Below are 26,592 nucleotides of genomic sequence, written 5' to 3'. Positions count from 1 at the left end.
CGAAAGGCGCTTAATTAAAATTTTGTAGGTGGCGCTATTGAGCCATTTTGCCACTCATAATTCTGAAACCCATTTCAGACGTAAATTTTCACCATTTCTGACGCGTGTGCAAAGCTTCATGAGTTTTTGACCATGCTTAAGCCCTCAAAAATGTGATTCATTTTGGAGAAGAAGAATAATTGACTGAGCAATTACAATAGGCTCCTCACACCATCGGCGCTCAGGCCCTAAATATGCTTCTGTATGATTTATACTTTACTTTAAAGTTTTGTTTAAATGTCTATATCTGGTACAGTAAGCCAGCTCAACTCATAGTTTGTTTGTTTTTTCTGTAGCACTTTTTGTACGTTGTTTTTACGTCAAAATTACAAACATTTTGTTCCGTCAGTGCATCAGGATGTAGCGGAGCGCGTGTTGTGTTGGGAGGCGGAGCTACTCGAACAGCTGGATGTTAGTGTTCAGTCCACACGGCGGGACACGAGACAGCGCTTGTAGTCCGAAAGGAGCGAGGCACCACAATTCTTCTGAAAGAGCACAGAGGAACACAGAGAGCCACGGAGGATTACACAGCCGCGGTCATTTGGACGCTTGAGGAGTAATGATAAACCTGTAGCGGTTACTGGTGAACGTTTCTGAACAGTCTGCGCTCTGTCTGAGGCTTTAACAAAAGGTGGGAGACACGTCTGCTGTCCCCTATCACAGGGGGGAAGGTGAGATACAGTGTCCTCTCTCTACACTACACACACGGCTATTACACTTAAGTTAAACTGCAACTTCAACCGGCCATTTTGACTTGTTACCAAAAGGATATTCTTCTGCATGCTTTTAAAGCGACTCTTACTGTCAAATTTACTAACAAATACACACCAGTTAGGCACTGAGCAGTATTTGCAAGCATTCAAATGTTCTGTAGTTTCTACAGGTACAGAAAAGAGAATAGACAGAATCACAGATATGCACTGAGAATGCTTAAACACATGGAAAAATACAATATGCATATGTAAATAAGTGTATACAATTAAAAAGATGTGTGAAGAATAATGCAAAATCCCAAACAGGTATGCATTGTGTAATCATATGCAAAATGGCAGTCCATCATAGAGTTGTTGTTGTCATGGTAAAGATTGTTTCTTTTTCGTCACAGATATGATATTTGAGATAACCCTATTTGGGGTCATGCAACAAGTATAAATGCACATTGATGAGCAGAGGGAGACAGGCTGGCGAAGGCGAAAGAAGTGTATTTTTTGAGGGGAGCAGTAGAGGATCGTGTGCCGGAGATGTCTCTGTGGATGATCTTACCCGTCAGCCTCCCAGCTCTGACCATCACTGGAATATGGGTTGTGTAAGTCCAGTTTATTTCATATCAAATGACACGATCATGCTTTGAATAGGTATGGATTAAACCTGTGCAGATGTCATGCATGCTTTGATTTAAGACTAGTTTGATTTTTAACTGGATGCACACTAATTCAACAATGGATATAGACGTAATATGTCTGTTTGGTAAACTTTATGGTCTAGAAGAATAATTGATTTAGTTGTATAGTTGTAATTGTATGTGTCATAGTAGTGTGATGTAGCCAGTACATGTAGAATATTTTGAAGCAAATACAGTCAAACCAAAATTTATTCAGACAGCTTGAACATTTCATTCATTAATACAGTTTATTCACTATAGTTAAAAAAAAAATGATAATAAAATATGACAAGATCTCAGAGTCAATCTGTCAGAAAAAAATTATCTTAATTATGTCAGATAATACTTAAGCAAAACATGGTCAGGTCAAAGTGTCTGAATAATTTTTGCTTCCAAATTTTTATCAATTTTACTGGTAGTCCACTGTATGAAGAATTTTTCGGTATAATATGTCACAGTTTACTTTATTTTGCTATCCTCACTTACATAAATGAACTATATTGTCCTTTACCCACTAGTAAAAATATATCAAAAATTGATAAAAATTTGGAAGCAAAAATTATTCAGACACTTTGACCTGACCATGTTTTGCTTAAGTATTATCTGACATAATTAAGATAATTTTTTTCTGACAGATTGACTCTGAGATCTTGTCATATTTTATTATCATTTTTTTTAAACTATAGTGAATAAACTGTATTAATGAATGAAATGTTCAAGCTGTCTGAATATTTTTTGGTTTGACTGTATATCACAGTTTTAGATTTGGCCTGCATTGAAATGGTTGCCTTCTCTCCTTACCAAGACCCAGCTAACGGGGAACGTTCTTAAAACTTTGGCTAACATTCTGGCAAGGTTCTCTTAAAGTTATGAACAAACATTCTTCCAGTAACATTAATAGATCATGTTACTACTTGTTTTGGAAGGTTCAAAGAACATTAAAAAGTAACATTCCCATAATGTTTGCAAAATGATAAAATGGAATGTTTGCATAAACAAGAAAAATAATTTTCATTCAAAAAACTGGATGTTTTGAACATTCAGAGAACATTCAGAAATTGCTTTGTCAACGTAATGAGAAGTCATGTCTCAAGGTTCATTTTTTAGGACAACTCAAAGCTGCTTTTGAATCATGCAGTTTTCAATGTAACTTATAATTTGTTATGGAAAGTTCTATTAATTGTGCAAGGATTACATTACGTCCCAAAAGTTATAGTCATATTCCTGCTCTTTGGGGAGTGGGCTATACCTAAAACTGCAAGCTTGCCCATAACTGACTCGCCTGAACTTGCCAGAAAAAAATGTTGAAGACTTTGAGGTCATTATTAGTAATGTTCAGGAAGAGAGCTGTGCATGTGATTGATAAGACTTGTAGTTCAAGGTAATATTTAAGGAAATCAGGTTTTTGACTTCATGTGTGATGGAAGTTGTTGGAAGACTCAAGGGGTTGTGGAATACCTTTTATAGAGTTTTATTTGCTTGAAGGTACAGCGTTGTGCTGGCGTCTCATTGCTTGTCCCTACTTCCTTCCTGTGGAATGCTTGCAGGCGCCCTGCTTCTAAAGGGAGTTCAAGATCCCCTTCCTCTCCAGTAGAGCCTTGAGTTTGAAGCGACAGAAGTGGTTACATAAGCCTCTGTGTGTAGAGGAGTGAGTAAAACAGAGGAGGGCAACTTAGAGCAGCATCAGTGACTTCTCATTTACTATGCCAGAGAGAGAGAGAGAGAGAGAGAGAGAGAGAGAGAGAATGTTTGGTTTATTCTTTCCATTACTCCTGTAGTGAAGGTCTGGGAGAAGTTCCCAATACAACATGCACTAAACGTGTCCCGTTCCAGAGACTTTTTCTTCCATTATCTATGCAAGAAAGGGCATGTTTTCATAGCTGAAAATGGAACCTCTAATTATGGCCTATAAAACAAGTGAGTTAACGTTACTAAAAACAACAAGAACTGATAAAGCAAAACTGAAACTAACTGGCATGTTCTCACATTGAATTGTTTCATAAAGTACTTTTTTTTTTTTTCGTTAGTTAAAGGATTAGTTCACTTCAGAATGTAAATTTCCTGATAATTTACTCACCCCCATGTCATCCAAGAAGTTTATGTCTTTCTTTCTTCAGTCGAAAAGAAATGAAGGTTTTTGAGGAAAACATTCCAGAATTTTTCTCCCTATAGTGTAATCCCAGACGAGGAATAAAGGTCTTGTCTAGTGAAATGATAGGTCATTTTCTAAAAAATAAATAAAAATGTATATACTTTTTACTTGCACTGCTCTGTGATGCACCACGCATTATGTAATCATGTTGGAAGGGTCACGTGTGATATAGGCGGAAGTACCGCGGTAGGGCGAAAAACTCCATCTCATTTTCTCCTCCAACTTCAAAATCGTCTGACATTGTTGTTACCTTTTTTTGTAAAGAGCATTTGACTTAGTCTTTGCACGCTTGCTTTGTAGACACTGGATCGGTACTTCCGCCTACGTCACGCGTGACATTTCCAACGTGATTGCAGAGCAGTGCAAGACGAGCATTTGTGGTTAAAAAGTATATACATTTTTTTTTTTTTTTTCCCTGAAATTACCGATTGTTTTGCTAGATAAGACCCTTCTTCCTTGTCTGGGATCATGTAGAGCCCTTTGAAGCTGCACTGAAACTGCAATTCAACCCACAGTGAAGTCCACTATATGTAGAAAAAACTTCCTCAAAAACCTTAATTTCTTTTTGACTGAAGAAAGAAAGACATGAACATCTTGGATGTACAGAGCCCCGCACATGACATGCAAGAAAAAAAATTAAATTGTGCGCACGATTTAGCCTACTATTTATTTTCCTGCATATCATGTCCGTGGCTCCGTATGGATGACATGGGGGTGTGTAAATTATCAGGAAATTTTAATTCTGAAGTGAACTAATCCTGTAAAAACACTTCGCTGGAGGCAGTTTTTAAATAGTATGTAGCCCCCAGTTACACCCCAGTGGAATGGTTGTTTAAATTATTCAGGCAACGTTGTAAAAAAAAAAGTTTCCATTTAGGCAAGAGTAAGTTTCCAAGCCAGTGTTTCCATTTGAACGTTATTTCTATACTTTGAGGCTGTTGTTTATGGTAACGTCGCACAGGCTTGCATAGGCCCACACTGATGTGCTGTTCCCTGCAACGTTGAACGTACTGTTTATGCAAACAACACTGAGAATATTTATTCATAACAAAGGCTTTATATTTTAAAGCTTGTGCCCTTTAACAGCTGAAACTGTCAGTGCTACATCTGTGTCCTCAGTGGTACAATACAAGCATTGTGCCTCTCTGGTTGGAGATGCAGCCTAATTATCCATTCAGATCAGGTCTGGTCTCTGTTTTGATTGAACCTGAAGCTCCTGGGGATTCATTTCTCACACCTGCTGTGGTTGCACAGCAAAAGGTGTCTGTGAATGACTGGAGTACATGATGTGGAACAGAGGGGGTATGGACACTGGTGGAGTCTGCCAGCTGTTTAGGGGGTTGTTTGTTAAAAGATGCAAGCTATTAGATTCAAGAAGGTTAATTAAAACTAGTTTCTAACATTATAATGCATTCATCTTTATTAAACAGCCTTTATTCAGAGTGTTTATTAAGACAATTAAAATTAAATGATTATATATGTACAATACCATTTCTCTGTTCACCATGGCTGCATTTATTTGATTGGAAGTACAGTGAAAACAGTAACATTGTGAAATATTATTACAATTTAAAATATCTGTTTTTATTTTAATATATTTTAAACACATATATACAGTATATAATGTGTGTTTAAAATATATGTATATATATATGTGAATGTATGCTTTCTTAGACATGCTCTGTTACTATTCCTTTAAAGTTACATTACAAAACCTAATGCAAACAAAAGTATATAAATGTTTACATCCCCTTGCACAAATAGTTTTTGTTGGAAAAAATAGCAACTCATTTTGCTATTGAAAGTTTCAAATAATTTTTATACATTCCAGTTTTGACTTGGAAATGAGCAAATACTTCAAACTTGAACAATACATCGCATAATCACAAACAATAAAAGGTCATAAGCACAATTTCATGAATATTCATGAGTTAAGCCAAGCCTTTAAATAAAGGGAAATTCTGTAATCATTTAATTAAATTAAAATGAAAGTTCTGTCATCATTTACTCCAAACCTGTATGACTTAATTTCTTTGGAAAAAAATACAAAAAGATATTTTGAGAAAAGTCTCAAGGTAATGATACATGGGGCAACTTTTTGAGAAATGTTGCTGAGCATTGTCGCCGAGCGATGATGCTTGGGCACTTTCCCATTGAGATTGGGCAACAGATTTCTAGCTGGATACTTTAGATCGAAATTTGTTGCCCATTCTCAATGGGAAAGTGCCCAAGCATCATCGCTCGGTGACATTTCTCAAAAAGTTGCCCTGTGTATCATTACCTTCAGTCTTTTTAGTCCATACAATGGAATTCAATGGTCACCAAAACTGTTTGGTTACCAACATTCTTCAAAATATCTTTCCTGTTCCACAGAAGAAAGAAAGTCATACAAATTTGGAACCACTTGAGGGCGAGTAAATGATGACAGAATGTTCATTTTCAGGTGAACTATCCCTTTAAAGCTTTGAAGTTTGTTGAAGTTTGTCAAAATAAAAAATGAAGAAGTAACAAATGTTCAGCCAAAAAATTCAATATTGACTCCAGTCACAAGTTATTTCAGAGAGCAAATCCAAATCTTATGGTGAACAGATGGGCTCTGTTATCAGAGCTGGAGATGAGTTACACTGTAGCCAGACTGTTCTCTGGGACAGGCCTTGTGTGCCTCTCTGGGAAGTTGAGAGTGACCTGGTAACAGTCTACGTGTTTATTCACAACACCAGCCAAGGCAGATGGCAGAATGTTTGTTTACCAAATGTAATTTCTCTCAGCATTGTGCTAAGTGTAGTGCAAAGCTCAGGTGATCTGTCTCGCTGTTGACACACACACAAACACACACACACATTTACTAGAGATGAAAACAAACCTAATTGCTGCTTAGCCCACTCCTGACCCTGCGTGCTGTCAGATGCAGTTACGTTGGACAAATGCAAATGTGTTTGTGTGTGTATGTCAACAGTGAGATCTGCATGAGAGAAAGATGGACCGAGATGGTATCCATCGGCAGGTGCCGAGTGTGTTTACCTTTCACAGAGCGCTTAATAGTCTTTTCTTGTCTCATCGTGCATTTGGAAGTATGGAAGCTTGTTTCCGCCATGGGATAAAAGAATAAAAAAGGTCATTGCAACTTTTTATCTCACAATTCTGACTTTTTTTCTCAGAATTGCAAGTTTAAATCTTGCAATTCGAACTTTAGAACTTGCCTTTAACAGCTTTATGTCTTTATATTGAGTTTATAACTGACAATTGTGAAAAATGAAGTCAGAATTGTAAGTTTGATTTTTTTTTTATATCACAATATGGATTTTAGAACTCGTAGTTGTGAGTTTATATCTTATAATTGCAAAAAATTAAGTCAGAATTGCAAGTTCGCATTTTTATCTCACAATTTGGATTTTAGAACTTGCAGTTGCGAGTTTATGTCTCACAATTGCGAGAAATAAAGTCAGAATTGCGAGTTTATGTCACAATTGCGAGAAATAAAGTCATAAACCTACCAGTCATTGTCATAGTTATAAACTTGCAATTGCGAGTTTAAAAAGAGTCAGAATTGTGAAATTAAAAATTGCAATTACCTTATTTATTTTTAATTCCGTGGTGGAAACAAGCTTCCATAGTAAGCAACTTTTGTTTGCTTGGAAATTCTCTTTCATCAGATTCTGTAAAAGTCAGTAGGCACACGTTTACTTTGACCGTTATCTGATGGTCCTGAGTTCATTGACATCTTATGGGGTCAGTGTGTTGGGATCTGGAGTGTGCTGACCTCGTTGCATCAGTATGAGTAAATGACATATAATGCCGGGGTAAGCTGAAAATGTACTGGTTGTGTTGACTAAACTTCCAGAGCTCTCCGGTTTTTGGTTCTGTGCTAACAGAAAGTCCTGTCAAAAGGGCATGCACTTCAGATTTTATCAGTGAATACACGGGTCGTTGCGGTGGTTTAGGAGACCACAGTATATTTTTGATAATCCTTTCTTTCTGGCCATAAGCCAAAAGTAACTTTTACATGTTTCAGCCCTTAAAGCCTTGGGTCCATACTGCATTTCTTTGCTTATTTTCAGACATCAGTGGTTTACATTGCTCTTGTGTTTGGCTTTGAAACAGAATTTATTTTGACATAATCATGGCTGCATTCAAAGACAGATTCTTTCAAGACATGATGTTTTTATTATGAATTGTTTGTGTCCATTTTGTTTAAATGAGATGCAACAGTACTGCTTTACAAAAAGGTTTCATTTGTTAACATTAGTTTGCAAATGCTGTAAAAATATATTGCACATTGTTAATTAATGCATTAAAGGAATAGTTCACCCAAAAATGAAAATTCTGTCATCATTTACTCACCCTTAAGTTGTTCCAAACCTGTATGAATTTCTTAATCTGCTGAACACAAAAGAAGATATTTTGAAGAATGTCTGTAACTAAACAGTTGATGGGCCCTGTTGACTTCCATAGTATTTTTTTCCCACTCTATGGATGTCAATGGGGAACTGGGCATGTTTGGTTACCCATATTCTTAAAAAAAATATTTTGTGTTCAGCAGAAGACATAAGTTGATACAGGTTTGGAACAACTTGAGGGTGAGTAAATGATGACAGAATTTTCATTTTTTGGGTGAACTATTCCTTTAACTAATGTTAACAATTGAGACTTTATTGTAAAGTTTTACTGATGCAATAATACAGACTCAAAAATTAACATTTCACAATCTATTTTAAACAAGACGAGGCAAGTAAAAATGAAATACAAGTTAAATCCACCTTTTAAAACTTTGTTACTAATGTACCATAATTTCTATTTTTCCAGGTATGCCATGGCCTTGTATAACCAGCATGTTTGTCCTGTGGACAACTGGTAAGAAGTATTTTTTTTTTTTTTTTTTACTAAAATTGTCCATTTTTTAAAAAAAAATATTTGTTTGTTTTTTAATTGTAAGATTACATTATACTATGGTATTGTTAAATAGTTTATTTAATTCAATGTGTATAGCTATATTTAATGATTAAATATATTAAATATTTTAAAATGTACAATAATATACTTTAATTAATGCATATACAATGTAAAACATAAAAATGAAGAAATCTAAATGTATCAATAAATGTATTTAGTATTTACACATATGTATTATGTTTTTGTTAGAGTAACTGAAATATGCATATTTTCATCTTTTGAAAGAAAAGAGCTCATTTGAGCTCTGAGGATATTAATTATTTACTGATACTGAACTAAAACCTTTTTAAAATGCGCACATCTGAGAGAGACATCTTGGCATTGTGTCTAATACACTTCTGCGTCACCTGCTCTAATGAGTAATGTATTTGATATGAGATGATGAACGAGTGTCCAGATCCTTTCTTATTAACTTTATATGACTCAAGGAGAATGAAGCCAATGAAGAATTGAACCCTGCAGGTTAACTTGTACTTCCTACCATGAGAGCTTTTAGTCAAACATTAGCATATTGAGCGTAGGGGTGTCTAGGTAACTTAAATGTTAGCGCTGCTGTTGGGCTTTGGGAAGGAGGCACACTGTACTTTAATTATTTAAAACAGTAATAATGGCATCTGTGGGTGGGTCCATGAACAGAGGCAGTCGGAGAGGATTACTCATTAATTTGACTTATGAATAAAATATCAGTAATATGACTTATGAATACGTATGAGTAAAACTTACTGCTACAGAATACATGTGAAAAATAATGGAGGTGAAGCTGAGCAAACAAGATCAAATTCGGTGTGTTTAATGAAATGTGGCCCAAAGGCTGCTTTTACCTTTTTAGGTGCTTTGCATTCCTGGGTAATTTTTACACTCTGGAAACAACAGCGGTCTTTTAGTTTTTTACTCCTGGTGGGAGGAGCATTAGCCCTGTAGCGTGGGATGTGTTTGCTTTAGTAATGAAGTGTAGCCACTTTATGTTTACCTTGAGTAGTATGAATCGAAGATATGGCGACTGTCAAAACATGTTTATATTGGAAGTGAGATGTAACTCTGGTCATATCACACAGTGTACAGTAGGAATGCAGCGCTGTGCAAATTCACAGACAGATGCATCTTTCCTAATACACTCAGTCTGGTATGATTGATTGTTATTTATAGCAAGCGAGCATGATCTTAAATTAGACAGCCACAAACCCACAAAATCATGTATATGATTGTGTATTTATATGTGGGGTCTGTGTATTTGTTTGCTTACAGGATGTATAACCAGTCATGTGAGGTGGATCTGCCAATGCAGAGGGGACCAACATTATGCTGTACTCTGGAAAATGTTCCTCTTATAAGGTCTGTATGAAGTATCAGTAAGAAAATGACTGATTAATAGTCTTAGAAAACTATGACAATGGGTAACAGGGTTGTAGCTTTAGCCTTAAATCATATCTTTTGTATTGTATTCAATATATTTTCATGCAGTAACAGAGTTGCTTGAGCTTTACAACACTACAATTTGTGGCACATTGAGAAAATGTCAGCTGTAGAGAGGGTCCAAATCCTCTTCAGGTTCACAATGTGCACAATATGTGGAACACCGCTAAACATTAAGATTTTGGTAATTACATATTTTTGCTCAAGAACTTAAAGATGTCTACAACAAAATCACTAGGGCTGGGACAATAAATCAATTCTCGATTCGCGATACAATGATTCTCGATCTATTCTGATATTTTCCGAATGTATCGCAATTCTCTCTCGAATTGATTTTGAGCATAGGTTATGACAACAGATGGCACTTTGTGCTTTAGAAACAGCCGTACTCTGCTTGCTTCCAATTCTTTAGACCTAAAATAATCATTCATAAAGTTTGAAAAGGTTGAAGTGAATTACAAGTTGTTTTGGAGGTCTCCTACTATAGGTTTACATGCATCCAAGGTTAAAAAAAAAAACACTTTCATAATATATATTGCACATCACCTCATTTCTCAAAGAGTCTGAAACCGATTCGTTTGAAGATTCGGTCTCTCTAAACCCCTTTTTTCCGTGAGCCTACTCTGCTGAGATTGGTCAGATTGCAGATTGGTAACACTTACAGCGCATGTCGAAAACGAAGTGCCTGTTATCATATTTGAATTTCAGCTCCGGAGGCTTCCTGGGCACTTGTATACACAGTTATGTGAACTGTAATTATGGCATCAGTTTTACCGTTCCAGTTCGAGCCCGAGCCCTCATCCTTTAGAAGTGCATGCATGTGAATTTGCAAAAAAATCTTCTCCACATGTCAACAACACAAACCAAACTCTTACATGCTTTTTCACGAGCAGCCAATGAAGACCTTATGCTTGCATTATCTTTACAAACCTACGTAGGTTGAAAAGGAAGTGAGACTGGAATTGTTGACAACTCTTTTCGGCAGTTCAGAACTGATTCTTTCTTTTAGAAGACAATAACTTTATTTGTTGTGCGCTTTGATTTTTAAAACTTCCCAGAGGTTTTACACTCACAAACAGCTAAATTACACACTGCATGAAAGGTAATATTCGAAAAAGCGTAATTGGGGAACTTTAAAACAAGAATTTATAATGTTTTATTTCAGTTAACTATAATAGCCATGAATAATATAATGTATCTCAGTGTGTTTTCACACTTGCACGTTTGGTGCACACCCGGGTTCGATTGACGTTTGGTTCGTTTGAATGATGTGAACGCTGTTATCTGAACTCAGGTTCCTGTGTTCATTAGAACATTTGCAGTACATTCATGGCAGAAAGACATAAGTGCTGTTATGTGCTGAAGCTTTGAAAATGTGATGGTATTTTTGAACTAATTAATAATGAACTAACAATTCTTTTCAATCTAACTTTGAAATAGAGAAATATAGGGCTGCACGATATATCGCATGAGATTGTCACGCGCATTTTGTCAGTAAAGCCGGTTCCCTGATTACCGCGAAATCGCCATCACCTGCTTTCAAATGGAGCGGCATTTAATAGACAGAGCCGTAGATCACTGACAAGCTACGCAATATCGTGTTCATTATCGAAGGCGATTCATCTGCGATATGAACGCGATATTGCGTGGCTTGTCAGTGATCTACGGCTCTGTCTATTAAATGCTGCTCCATTTGAAAGCAGGTGATGGCGATTTAGCGGTAATCAGGGAACCGGCTTTACTGACGAAATGCGCGTGACAATCTCATGCGATATATCGTGCAGCCCTAGAGAAATAGTCACTAGGACTGAGTGTTGCGATTCAGAAAAATTCTGCTGTGCTGGCTAGACAGCATCCTTATAAGGATAAAAAATAGTCTTTGAGGAATTGTTTTAACCTATTGAGTAATCTGAACTATTAACCCTGAGACATTTTTTGATGATCTCGTGATTCACTTGTTCTAAATCTAAATTTATGCGGGACAGAGGAACTGAGATGTTTTTCTTAAATCTAAACCAATCGTATTAAGACTGATGATAATGAGTAATAGATCATGCCATACTGACTGTGAAGTGTACCTGAAATCCTATAAAACCTGTTGTATTCCTTTGTTCGGAGAGAGATTCTCTGGAATTGATGAGAACTCTCCCAGCCGTGATTAAATCATATTCTGAGGCATAATCTGGAGTCTGTTTGGTTTTTAGGCTGCAGCAAACGAAGCACTAGAGATCTTACTTCTATACTATAGTGATAGTGTTTAGTGGAGGTGAGGAGCACTAAAGAGCTTAGTATCAGGTGATAGTGCCCCAAAACAGGCCGAGATGTCGGCCGACTCGAACAGGTATTGAAGTACGCTAAGTAGTAGAGTATAAATTTATAGATTTATGGGTGTCTGGGACACCCGGTTTAACTAAGTCAGGTGCGTAGGGAAAAATCTACCACAAAAACAAAACCAAAGGTTAACAAATAAAGTATAAAAGTGAGGTGAGCAACACTATACATTTTGCCACTTTCTCCTGCATTGTCATTACCAAGCAACATGGGTAAAGAGCTGCTGCTTTGATGATGAAAACGCACTGCGGTTCAGACCCAAATAATACAGTGTGAATCCAAACACTCCAAAGAGCAGTCAAACTCTAGTTCGGACCAAACAATCGATCCAAGTGTGAAAGCACCCTAATAGTTCTCAATACCAAAAATAGGAAATTTGTATTAATGCTTTAAAAAAAAAAAAAAAAAAAAAACTCTAAAATGAACTTCAGAGTGCTCCTTATTCCTGTAAAGTGCCCCTGCAGCCTGCCTCCCTACCTGAAGCAGTGGTCTGTGTCAGCACATTCTTCATTCCACAACTCCTTCCTTTCCTCTGCACGCGTCTCTTGTTTTTCTCTCGTGTGTCATTTCTATTTTCCTCCATCTAAAGACTGAGACAGGGTCAGGGAGAAACAGGAATCTAGAAACATTGTTATGTGTGACCTACACTGAACCTCTACCAAGCAGTTTCAGTTAAGAGATAGTTTTCTTGCTGAGAGAAAAACTGCCACTTTTATCTCAAATTACAGAGGTAAAAACAAAACCATATTGACAGAAATGACAAGAACATTGAGATGGTTTAGCTAAAACATGTTTTCATTTATTTGACTTTTCTAGGAATTTTCTCATCAAAGGGAAATCTGACAATGCATATATTGTGGGTTCTGAAATAACTTGTGGGATCTTTGACCCGAGCTGTTCAATAGACCGTCTGTCTCCTGTGCTTTCAGAGCTGTGTGGTTTATGGAGTATGAGAACTTGAGTTATATGTGAAGTGCCTTGGGTGTGCCCATGATCTGCATTTCCACTATAGTGTGTGTGTGTGTGTGTGTGTGTTTGTGTGTGTGTGTGGGTTTATTTTGACTGCTACCCACCATAGTCTGCGGTTCCTAGCCCAGAGGTGCTCTGAAGTGGGTGAAAGGTCAAATCCACACACACTCACAAAACCTTGGAACAGCATACTCATGTCTAGCTTATCATTATAGAGCTTAACACCTCAGTGATGTATTTATAGAAAGCATTGCTATATGTAATCCAGTCGAGGCTCATTTGGCACAAAATTGGTTTAGGGTAGCTGGGTTTGCTTCAGGGAATTTTTAGAAATTAAACTTTTTTTTTTTATAGTTGGTTTACAGTTTTTATGTCATAATTACCCCACTCTCATGTTGTTCCAAAACAGTGTTACTTTCTTTCTTCTATGTAACAAAAAATATTTTGAAGGCTCTTCAACCAGGTCTTTTTCCATACAATGACAATTCATTGTGACCCTGATTGTTAAGCTCCAAAAACGAATATTGATTATATTTTTTTCATGTTCCTCTCATTAAGCTATCGTGGAATAAAGGGCACAAGTCATGTGTATCACATTTATGTGACTATTATGATGCTTTTTTTGTCATTTGTTGAAGCTGTTGAACTGTTTGTTTGGAAAAGACCTGTGTGAATATTCTTCAGTGTACCTACAGAAGAAAGAAAGTCATAGAGGTTTAGAAAGACAAGAGGGTGATTACTTGATGACAGAATTAAAATTTTTGATTGAAGTATCCCTTTAAGGCAGTTAATCCAATGAGATGTTGGAAAGTTGGTAGCCTGCCGTTCTCAGCACTTTTTTCTTGACTTTAAATTTAAAGGCTTAGTTCACCCCAAAATGAAAATTCTGTCATAAATTATACGCTCTCATGTTGTTCCAAACCCGTAAGACTGAAGATATTTTTGATGACAGAATCCTGTCACATTTTCTTCTATAGATTGCCTTTGCAACTGACACTTTGATGCTTCAAAAAGTTCATTAAGAGATCATAAAACTAATCCATATGAATTGATGGGTTTAGTCCAAATGTCCAAATCTATGTATGTTCGCTGATCAAACCTATGTTTACAAGCCTAATTTAAGTGATTGTGTCACTCCAGAAAATTTAGACTAAACCCCTCAATTCGTAAGGATTAGTTTTCCGATCTCTTTATGAACTTTTTGAAGTGTCAAAGTGTCAGTTGCAAAGGCAGTCTATGGAAGGAAAACTGACAGGATTCTGTCATCAAAAGGATCTTCATTTTTGTTCTGAAGATGAACGAAAGTCTCTTGGGTGTGGAACGACATGAGGGTGAGTAATTAATGACAGAAATGTTCATTTTGGGGTGAACTAACCCTTTAAGTTTGTTTACTCCAAACTGTATATTTACAGCTGCAAACGCTTCATACCATGGTGACATGTTATATAAAGCTAAAATGGTCTTCAGTAATGATTACCTGTGTATTTAGGAGGAAGATTTCCTTTCATGGTGAGGCTCTTGCACAGTCTTTCATCGTTGGAGGCCCTATCTTTGCTTATCTTTTATCATTTCCCATGCAGTGTGACAGCTGTGTGAGAATAGCTGAGGGTCCTCAAGCCCTCTTCTAGCTCCATCCCTCTTTTTCCCAATAATCCGCATCTGCCTGTGCGCTCCCAAGAGCCAGACAGGCCTATTTTGGTCAACTGCCAATGGGAGATCATCCCTCAGGACCCTTTGCTTTGGAATGTGCATCTATGTATGTGTGTTTATTCATGTGGTGATAACCCTGGGCATCTAACCTCTGCTCTGATGTTCTGATCTGCAGTAAATGTGGCACACTTCCTCCAGAAAGCTGCTTCTTCAGTCTCATCTGTAGCACTGGATCCTTTATGGGTGAGTTTACAATGTGCATTCTCCCACTTACACTACTGTTCAAAAGTTTGGGGTCCATTAGATTTTTTTTTTTTAAATGTTTTTAAACATTATCAGTAAAAATAGTCATGTGAAATATATTTTAAATTCAAAATAAGTGTTTTCTATTTTAACATTTTTAAAAATGTCATTGATTCCTGTCATGTGTCCAGTCTTCAGTGTCACATGATCCTTCAGAAATCATTCATTTGGTGTTTAAGAAACATTTCTTATTATTATCAATGTTGAAAGCAGTTGTGCTGCTTAATATTTTTGTGGAAAGAGTGGTGCATTTTTTTCTGAATTATTTGATGAATAGAAAATTAATAAGAACAGCATTTGTTTGAAATGGAAATCTTTGTAACGTTATAAATAGGGCTGCATCAATATCGTGATGTGCGCATCCACGATAGTCACATCGCAGCCTAGCCTAGGGATCATTAATCCGTACGGACCAGACACCACTGTTCAAAATGCACATGATTCTCTGATTAATTGCAAAGTTTAACCATCATGGAGCGAAAGTTCATCATTTTCATGTGTTTTAGGTCCTGTCAGTTGTTTTCTGTGCGCACACATAGAGTCGCGCAGGCGCACGTGAACACCAAATTCCATTCACTTCAGCATCTGTTTTTACTCGAACTGACCATAGACTGTAAAAAATATGGACGTAGTGTCCGTGGCGTCACCCATAGAGTTCTGAACAGCAGTTTTGACGCGTAAATGAGGCCGCGGCCATCTTAGCTGCGTGTCACAGCACGTCACTCCTGGATAACTGAAAATGGGCAAAGAGGCGGAACGTAGATGGAGCCCATGCGACTTGTTGCTGAAACCACGCCCGCCTAGCATATCTATCTTAGATACTATCTAAAATATTAATAAAGATAACAATATCATTAGAAAGTAATAAAGGTTTACTGTAAATCTAGTTTTTTAAGATAACATTATAGATGCTCTAACACCAGTAGGCTAATTAATTTGTGTGTGGTGTGCAAATAACACAAAAAAAAAATCAACTGGGACTTCATACCTTTAATGAAATAGAGATCGCGAGATGAATCCAATCCGTTGCACTTGGGTAAAATGTCCATTTCAAAAGATTAAAAAAAATACTTTTTGTTCATGAAAGCGTTAAATCCATGAAATCTTTATATATTATCCATCGTTTGCATCTTCGGAATGATTTGCTCTCCATCATCGTTCTTCAAGAAAGGATGCAATCTGAGCATCGTTTATAATGTAAAACTCTATACGTACAGTACCAGATATCTGTATAACTCTCAAATGTTCTCTCAAACTAATGAGCACGTGTCCAAAGTATATTTTTTCAAAATAGTGCAGCAGTTTTAGTTATATCCAAGCAGTGCTGTCGGAGTTGTATATCCTGGTATTGTCATTGTAGTAAATCTCAGGAACAAAACTTTTAGCCAATGCCACGACGATCCAACAACGTTTATCTTCCGCATGCGAGCACATGTACACAGACTGACATCTGTCTCGAGTATGCAGCAAGCCATATATTGTATAAAATAATCCAGAAAAAAGGCACAAATACGGCTGAGATGCCAAATTCAGTGGCTGAAATTAGCTGCTGAGGTAACATGAAGGCTCACAAACAGCAGCGCCACCTGTCACTCAAGTGACCACGCCCTTAATTATGCAGAATTTTAAGGCTTAATATAATTTAAACGGATGAGTTATAAAAAAATTCACCCCCCTCAGAGTTGTCATGAAGGGCAAAATTAGCAGTATAGACCAAAACACAATTTGAACCAGAGTGTAAACAAAACATTTTTTTCTGCTGTAAACTTGGCTGTTTTAACATTATGGTCAATGAGATTTTGCTCTCTTTTGCAGCCTGTCCCTAGCGGCCAGTCGATGAATCGCAGTTTAAGTTACTTCCGTATTGGCTTCACGAGAAACTGGGGGAGGTTGCCGCTTGGAACTGACACTTGCACGCAAAATTATGTCAAAATGTCCATCTCTGCTAGTATCCTTGTGAACACAATCAAAGACTATATACGGTTCACGCCTATTAGTTATGAATGGGAGAAACTGTAACGCGCAATGTGCCGTAATACGTCCCGCCTTCTAAGTAAAAGGGCCAATCGCTGATTGATAAAGTCATTGCGTCACTGCAGCTGCCGTAAGAAGCTCCATTTCCCATAGAAACCTGAGACTCACGCTTAGGACCACACATGCGCTTTGGCTCGTCTAGCCTGAAATATAAGCTTTTTTAACACTATTTGAGCATAAGAAACAACATTTATGGGACAGTTCATGTAGGGCTGGGCGATATATCGCATGAGATTGTCACGCGCATTTTGTCAGTAAAGCCGGTTCCCTGATTACCGCTAAATCGCCATCACCTGCTTTCAAATGGAGCGGCATTTAATAGACAGAGCCGTAGTTCACTGACAAGCCACGCAATATCGCGTTCATTATCGCAGATTCATGTCAGATTTTGTTGCTGATTTTAAATATGTTATTTAATTGTGAGTTCGCCAAGCAGTTTTGAACTTGGTCGATGCCCGAAATAGCTGCTTTGAGGCTTTGTAAATATGGCCACTTTCCTTGAAAGGAACTTTGACACAGTTGCTTATGGCTTAGGTACCCTATGCTTAGGTAACGCAAACAAAGAAAACGGATGTGTATCATTATATTGTTGGTCTTAAAGTGACAGCAGGCTAATATTCTTGCTGCTTTCTCTGTCATGAATGCTATCAAACGACAAAATACAAAGAAAATCACTTTTGCAGCTCTAACATAGATTAATTATGTTCAATTTATACAGTGAAGACTATGCAGTGTTATGTTATTATGTCATTTTGATTATTCATTTTCTGTACCTGAATACTTACCTGAAAAATATAAAGCACTGCTTATTTCATTTAAATCACCTCAATCATTCTAGAATTATTATTTATTTTCCAAATAGAGCTATTCAAGTAATCTGGTGGATTTATTTCATATCGCTATATATATATAGCAGTAAAACAGTCAGTTTTTTCCAATATCATGCCTATTGTAAATGTCTTTTCTGTCAATTTGGGTATTCTTGCTGAATAAAAGCATTACTGACCTCAAACATTTGAACATTAATGTACATTCTATTAATTTTAATTTATGTTTGCATTTAATTTCAAATAATGGCTGTGAAAAATTCTTGGCTTCAAAAAATGTTTAAAGTTTTAAACACTCACCTATCTAACAGAAAGCGCCATCCCTGATTGGGATGCTCAAACATAGAGAGGAGTCTTTACATTTTTCAGGGAAATCAACCTGCAGATTGGTTACTTATAGTTTTCTCTGCATAGGATAGGAGAAAAGTTTAAATTTGCTAATTGCACACTTCACCTTTAAGCATCAACTTCCTTTCCCCCTCCAATTTACAGCATTCCTTGAACTTCATTTTGATTTTGGAATTTCAGATCAATCTGTAGTTCACTCCCCAGTAAATGATTCCCATCTGTAGCACAATGATTCACTGTCTGGGTAGCAATCAGCTCTCAGGAATCAGGAAACCACAGTCTTAGTGTTCTTGCGTATGTGTAATATCACTGCCACTGGTTGACGAACTATTCAAGGCCAACTATCTTTAATATTACGAATGTGTTTATGTTCACTGATGTCAGATATTTAGAGGAAGACATTATCGTCTAAAAGCTGACGATACACACTGCTCATTCTCTAAGCTTGCCCGGAAAAGCTTTGAGTGTCACTTTGATATTTCACATCTCAAAAAAGCTGGGTGGATATGTGCGTTCAAGCATTTATAAAACTGAACGGTCGATGCAGTCACTGCACATTACCAAACGTTGTCATCAGACGCCAAGCGAGTTGCTGAGGATGAATCATCTTCAGAAATTATCTGAATTGATTTTGAATCACATCACAGCAAAAACAATGACCAGAGAGTTATTTCATAGCAGATAAACAAGAGCAGAATTCCCCCTAAAATACAAATGTTAATAGCTACCATTTTGATATTTAAGCTATATCGAATTACAAAACGTCTGGTGAGTCATATCCATAAGTCTTGCTTGTGGCGCTGTATCCTGTGTGACCAATCCTTGCAGTTACTGTCGGTTACAGCCGAGTGCAAACTATACAGCAGGTCTGTGAAAAGAGAGAATGATTGGTTCAGCCTGACCTCTGACCTGAGTGTCTGGGCCTGATGGCGGTGTCCATGCTGAGAGCTAAAGGGCTGTATTGTTGTGTTCAATCCTCCACCCTGTGTAACTATAAGTGAAAGTGTTCTCCTGCTGGGAGACTCAGTCTCTCCCTGTTTGCACAAGGAAATTATCGTTGTTCATCCAACAATACAAGAAAGTTGCGTTTTGAATTCTTTTTTGAAAGTGCTTCTTGTATAACACGCCTAACAAACAAAAAGTTCTCGTATGCTACGTGATTTATTGCATCACCGTTCCACGACAATAGAATCTTAACGCAGTTGTTTACACTAAAAAAGTTTATAAAACGCAATGCACACCCGCCAAAAAGCTGCATGCCGTCCATCAGTTCCCCAGAGCTGCATTGTTTTCTCGTGGCTTATATAATACTCGATGTTCCCGAATCTGAGCTTTCAAGCGCTCTTTTTGAAGTCAGCGTGGCACTAGAGGAAACATCTCTCAGCAGTGTAGCACTCTGAGCAGAACTGAAGGGAACAGGGTGGAGAGAGTTCACAGCAGGAACTGAGCGAAGCTAGTTTAGGCTCCCGAGGACCTTGTGACAGGGCAGTTGTTTACTTTTATCTCCTGTTTTTTGTTCTCTTGAGGGAATGCTGCACCAAGGTGAAAACCCGTGATCCATAAATACACAGGTGCCGTCTCGCTAATGTGTTTGGGCTGCGGTATTTCCGCCACATTTCACCTCTTACAAACTGGAACCTTCTCTGCGAACACACAGAAATTAGGGGAGATTGCGTGACTGATATACTGTATGAACGCTGATTGAGAGTCTTTGTGTCACCCTCATACAATATTCCTCACGAACTACAGTAATTTTCACATCACGCTGCACATCAAAGGGGTTTTCCATGGATTAATGGCGAATGCGACTTTTTAAATCAGCGTTATTATTGTTATCTAAAACTATCATCAACTGTTTTTGTTAATTGAAAAAAAAAACTGAGAAAGAAATTGTTGAAAAAAATACATAAATGAAAACAATAAACTAACTTAAACATTTTTTTTGCCAACTAAAGGTAATAAATAAAATAAGTTGAAATTACTAAAACTTTATATATATATATATATATATATATATATATATATATATAAGCTAAATAAAAATATATAAATAACAACAAAAGCACATTATGAAATTACTAAAACTTAAACTAAAATTTACAGTAAAACTAATAAAATAATAAAACAAATAAATATAAAATTAAAAGCTAATTTAAAATATTTATAAATACTGTAATTGTATATAAATTATACTAAAATAACACTGATTGGAATATGCTTTTTTTTTGCAAAAAGGCTTTGTCAAGCAAACATTCAAAGTTTGGCTTTACAAACATTTTACTTTTCTAAATTATTTATACAATTTTTTGGTAACACTCTACAAGAATGTCTCATTTGTTAACATTAGTTAATGTATTAACTAACATGAACTAACAATGAGCAAATCATTTGTTACAGTATTTATTAGTCTTTGTTATATTAACTTGTTAGTTAATAAAAATACAGTGATACATTGTTTGTTCGTGTTAGTTCACAGTGCATTAACTAATGTTAACAAATACAACATTTGATTTCCATAGTGTATTAGTAAATGTTGAAATTAACATTAGCCAAGATTAATTAATGTTGTAGAACTGTTGTTCATTCTTAGTTCATGACAACTAAAGTAGTTAGCTAATAAACTAATATAACTAGTTACTAAGGTAACTAATATAACCTTATTGTAAAGTGTTACCATTTTTTATTTCAATTAATTTCAGTTCTACTTCCTTTCATTCAGTTCTGCTTCCTTTAATTCAAATTCAATTCAGTTTGGAATAGCGCACAACATAGGTGCTGATTTATGTTTCTGCCTTCGATTAGCAAATTTCAACTAGCGTTATCATATATGCAACAAATGCCCCACTCTCATTACTCAGTAATTAATTATAGGCTACTTGGTGTTAGTTTTTCAAGAGTACTGTCTTTTTCTGCGTTCGATGATGCACTTGATGAATTCATTACACAGAATTTATTTGTGTCTCGTGAAGAGAAATGCACGGACTGCAAATATTTGAAATAACCAAACAAAACCAGCCAACCAAACAAACAAAAACGCTTTCTTTCCACAAGTGTTGTAGCGAGACGCTCTCTCGCTGATATACCCGATGATCCGTAGCTGTTCACTAAATAAAATAATTAAATACCTGTTTACACTAAGCAACTCAAGAGCACGTGGAGATTCGTAAGTGCACAGTTTGAGCGCGTACATGCAATATCCGAGCGAGAGCAGAGCCATGAGACCACTGTATATTTGAGAGCGCGCAAGTGTTGTATATTTGAGAGTTTCACGAGTTCACACTTACAAATAATCAGATAGTATAAAAAGTATGCGTATTTGGCGTGCTGTCCGGGGGAAGGGCTCCGAGCTCGGAATTTTGTCCCGAACCCAGAGTACTCCCCCCGTATCTCTGGTTAGGATAGTAACCAGGCAAGTGTGAGGAGACGGAGTGGTGGAGGGATGCAGAAAACTGTTGAAGAACGTAGGTGAGTTGGCTATGTATATACAGTTGCAAGAAAAAGTATGTGAACCACTTGCAGAATCTGTGAAAATGTGAATAATTTTAACAAAATAAGAGAGATCATACAAAATGCATGTTATTTTTTATTTAGTACTGTCCTGTGTAAGATATTTTACATAACAGATGTTTATATATAGTCGACAAGAAAAAAAATAGTTGAATTTATTAAAATGGCCCCGTTCAAAAGTTTGTGAACCACTGATTCTCAATACTGTGTGTGGTTAACTGGATGATCTAAGACTTTTTATGTTTTGTGATGGTTGTTCATGAGTCCCTTGTTTGTTCTGAGCAGTTAAACTGAGCTCTGTTCTTCAGAAAAATCCTCCAGCTCCTGGAGATTCTTGAGTTTTCCAGCATCTTTTACATATTTGAACCCTTTCCAGCAGTGACTGTATGATTTTGAGATCCATCTTTTCACACTGAGGAAATTGAGGGACTCAAACACAACTATTAAAAAAGATTCAAACATTCACTGATGCTCCAGAAGGAAACACGATGCATTAAGAGCCGGGGGTGAAAACTTTTGAACAAGATGAAGATGTCCAAATTTTTCTTATTTTGTTGAAATAAATTTTTTTTTTCATTTAGTACTGCCCTTCGGAAGCAATACTTGCATGTTTCCCGGAAGACAAATTAAGTACAATTTACCTTTCAAAATTCAAAAAGTTTTCACCCCCCGGCTCTTAATGCATCGTGTTTCCTTCTGGTGAATGTTTGAACCTTTTTTAATAGTTGTGCTTGAGTCCCTCAATTGTCCTCAGTGTGAAAAGATGGATCTCATGATCACACAATCACTGCTGGAAAGGGTTCAAATATGCAAAAGATGCAGAAAATCTCTCTTATTTTGTTAAAATTATTCACATTTTCACAGATTCTGGTTCACATACTTTTTCTTGCAACTGTATATAGGCCTTATCTCATGCTGATTGGTTAGGCAATTTGATGTGTTCCTCCCGAACTTTGTTAATAAAACATCATTTTGTGCGAGAGTGAAGGAATATTCTTGCTTGTGCATTACATGGATGCGCTCTTGCATTACAACAATGCACTCTACACATTTGTCATTAAAATAATGCCATAGAAACTGCCTCAAGTTAAATAACACAAGAAGAAAGTCGTGTCTGAAAGCTTCAATCGATTATTTTATTGGTTAAAATGAATGGAGAATATTTAGTATTTTTTTGTGGGTGCTCGAGCCCCTGAGTCATTGTCGAGCACCCATGGGATCAGCGCCTATGGTGCACAAAATATTTTTTTGTGGGTGCTCGACCATGACTCAGGGGCTCGAGCACCCATGGGATCAGCGCCTATGGTGCACAACCTTAGTTTGCAAGCACCCTATCTGGCATCATAGGGTTCTCACTCTGTCATATTTACACAAGACCAATGACATTCTCAAGGCGAAATCCGAAATCTGTAGTTTAAGATAGGCCCATTTTCAGGCTTAACATAGCCATTAATAGTGAGTTTGATTGGGGTTGAACATAGCATTGTTTGTCTGTGAAGTGTGGTGGTAGTTGCACAGCAGAAATAATAATTGCACATGTCCAATGGACACCATGTGTTTCTGAGTCCCCAGTCTTGTGTTCTGCATTCTCAGGCCAAGAGCGTATTTCCAGGAAACCATGCTTACAAACACACCTACACACAAACATATACAAACACAGGCAGTTAGAAAGACCTTTTTCTGACCTTTTGTGGGCTTTCGTTACGCCCTGCGTTTAGGGACTCTGGGGTTGTTCAGAGCTCAAGAAGTTAACGTCAGCAGTAAGCAGGTATATTTAGCCTTTTGCAGATTGCTGTGTATGCTGAATTCCCATTGTTTCCTGTGCCCGTATCAACTGAGGGCCCATTCACGAGGGAAACGGCAACAGTAGATGCTTGGGAAGGAAGAGTGCAGCTGACTGTGTAGTCTAATGCAGTAAACAACCATTACGGTCCACATTTTCTGTTGCTGTTGTGCCGTTTCAGCTGGATTTTATTAAACAGTTAATTTCCTTCGCCTACAGACATGTCGTTTGTTTTTCCATGCTCGTAACTTCTCCTACACCATGCTGTATTGAACAGTTGCTACCACAAAAGTTACATATAACTTCTTATATGTAAAATTTGGTTCTTGCTGAAAAACCAGCATGGATGGTTAGTTGCCGTGTTGTGTTTTAGATGCTGGTCCTCAGTGGGCTCTTAATCTAGCAAGACTTTCTTGATCAGCAACATGGCTATAGTGGTTCGTAAGCAAGACCAGCACTAACCAGCTTGAAAATTCATGCTGGTCCTTCCTGCAGCGTTTCTGTACTTTAGGTAAATGTTTCACGATAGCCATAATGTTGACTCAGTACATCTACATCTAGGAACGTTCTGGTAGGTGGATTGGGCTGAGAAAGGAGGGGTGGTTTATTGTCTGCCCCCCGCCCCCCAAACACTTTGCCACTCTAACAGGTCACATCTGCCCCAGTCAGTTTTCATTAAGCATTAACCCAGCAGTAAAACAGTTGAGCAGATTGCATCAGCTTGATTTACGTTAGAGATCTCACCATGAAGCCCCTCTTTTATTCTCTCTTTTCTCATCTTTCCATGTGTCCTGCCTCTTTAGACTTTCCAGGAAAACAATGAATATTTTCGTGACTAAAAAAAAGAATACTGGAACTGGTTGTTTTGTCAAAGTGAGTCTGACTCAGTTGTCCAGAGGCCAGCTTGTTTGGAGACGAGTAACTCTTATTTGTTAGGTCACACTAACCTAGTAAGTTAATGTACTGTATGTCATCCAGACCTATTTATACAAACATCTGATAAAACAACCTAAAAAGCAAATTAACTTGTTCCAGAACTTTAAATGATGGCTAAAGCTGTATTTTGAATTCTTTTAAAATCAATGCGCTACCCTTCAAAAGTTTGGGGTAATAAAATTGGTAATAATTAAATTTGTGATAAGTGACAAGTTTATGTTACAAAAGATTTCTATTACAAACAAATGCTGTTATTTTGAACTCTATATTCATCCTGAAAAAGTATCACAGTTCAACAAAAATATGCAAATTTCAACTGGCGTTATCATATACGCAACAAATGCCCCACTCTCATTACTCAATAATTAATTATAGGCTACTTGGTGTTAGTTTTTCAAGAGTACTGTCTTTTTCTCCATTCGATGGTGCGCTTGATGAATTCATTACACAGAATTTATTTTTGTCTCGTGAAGAGAAATGCACGGACTGCAAATATTTGAAATAACCAAATAAAACCAACCAAACAAACAAACAAAAACACTTTCTTAAGCAGCACAACTGTTTTCAACATTGATAATAATAAGAAATATTTTTGAGTAGCAAATCAGCATATTAGAATGATTTCTGAAGGATCATGTGACACTGAAGACTGACAATTCAGCTATGCTTCACAGTTGAATAGAATGAATTACATTTAATATATTAAAAATAGAAAACAGTTATTTTAATTTGTAATATTTCACAATATTACTGTTTACTGTATTTTTGATCAATTAAATGCAGCCTTTGTGAGCATAAGATACTTATTATATGAAAAGAAATAAAAGATTTAATATTATTCTAATATATATTGATATATATGTATATTTAGCATCACAGTGATCCTACAGAGGACAAGTGTCATTATTTTACTGTATTTTTGTTATTATGATAACTGGACTATTTAGCTATTTTTATGTACATATTTTAAAACATTTTGAATGCATCATTATGTTGTTGTTTTCATTTTGGTGGCTTATGAAATGAATATTTTTGACATGTGTGTCATTACTTAGAGTTCTGGAGAAAAAATAGATTTACCTCATAGATATCCTCCTAGATATACCTCAGTGGAAGATTTTTAGTGGATGAAAGGTTGAAGATGAGGGCAAGTCACAACAGATTTTTTATTTTAGTAGATTGTTTTGGATTGCATTCATCACTTATATCAACAAGGAGCTGGCTATTTTTCCTACATTTACACTATACATCATGCTGAAGTACCTTATAAAGTTACCTTTTACTCAACAAAGCCATTTTTACTCTCATTTGGCACTTATGGAGTGTATGTATACCTTGAATGAACTTTGGTGTCTGCCAAATATGAACATAAATATGAACTCACATACTTTAGAAATCTTAAACATTGGAAAAACGACTGCTATATGTTATAACATTAAACAGGGAACATCTTAGTTGGAAGTTGTCCTGATGGGTGGCACAAACTGTTTTTTATTTCAAGACCACATTGTTGAAGCTTTTTCCATTGTGGAAATTCTTTTTAATGTAATTTGTATTTAAAAATGTAAATTCACAGTCTTTAAATGTAGGTTTTAATTAGTGTTTGTCAATAGTTTGTAATGCAACATTTTAATAAAATGACTGACTTTTTCTCTCACTCCGTCTCTTCCCACTCTCAGTGATGGTGATTGTGTTACTACGCTATGCCCATGTGATAGAGAAGCACCAGAACTGTGTGTTAAATACAGCAAGTCTTTCCACTGGATGGATCTGTGCTGCAGGACTCATCATGGTCGGCAACTTCCAGGTACAGCTTACATAAACTGTGCTATCTCACTTGTTTTAAAAACTGCTCTACAGCAGCTTAGTCTTCTCCAGGTTCTCCTTGGTTTGAACATATGACAGCAGAAGAGGAAATATTTTAAGGTCATGAAAACATAAATTCAGTTCAGTGTGTCCACGCCAAACC

At 36.7% G+C, this 26,592-nt stretch overlaps 1 protein-coding gene across 1 annotated transcript in view; it reads left to right on the top strand.

Moving 5' to 3' along the window:
- Positions 1 to 404: 404 nt before the first annotated feature.
- The window catches only part of zgc:154058 (Transmembrane protein 150A-like), a 46,710-nt gene continuing 20,522 nt past the window's right edge, over positions 405 to 26,592 (top strand). Inside the window, exons 1-6 of the mRNA XM_048204246.1 lie at positions 405 to 710; positions 1,145 to 1,345; positions 8,376 to 8,423; positions 9,768 to 9,854; positions 15,061 to 15,128; positions 26,303 to 26,430. Of these exons, the coding sequence (XP_048060203.1) occupies positions 1,281 to 1,345; positions 8,376 to 8,423; positions 9,768 to 9,854; positions 15,061 to 15,128; positions 26,303 to 26,430 (396 nt within the window). The 5' untranslated portion in view covers positions 405 to 710; positions 1,145 to 1,280. The remainder of the gene's footprint in view (positions 711 to 1,144; positions 1,346 to 8,375; positions 8,424 to 9,767; positions 9,855 to 15,060; positions 15,129 to 26,302; positions 26,431 to 26,592) is intronic.

Source organism: Megalobrama amblycephala, linkage group LG10 (assembly GCF_018812025.1).
Source record: "Megalobrama amblycephala isolate DHTTF-2021 linkage group LG10, ASM1881202v1, whole genome shotgun sequence".
NCBI lineage: Eukaryota > Metazoa > Chordata > Actinopteri > Cypriniformes > Xenocyprididae > Megalobrama > Megalobrama amblycephala.
The sequence above is the reverse complement of the archived record's forward strand: the minus strand, read 5'-3'. Positions and strand labels throughout refer to the sequence as shown.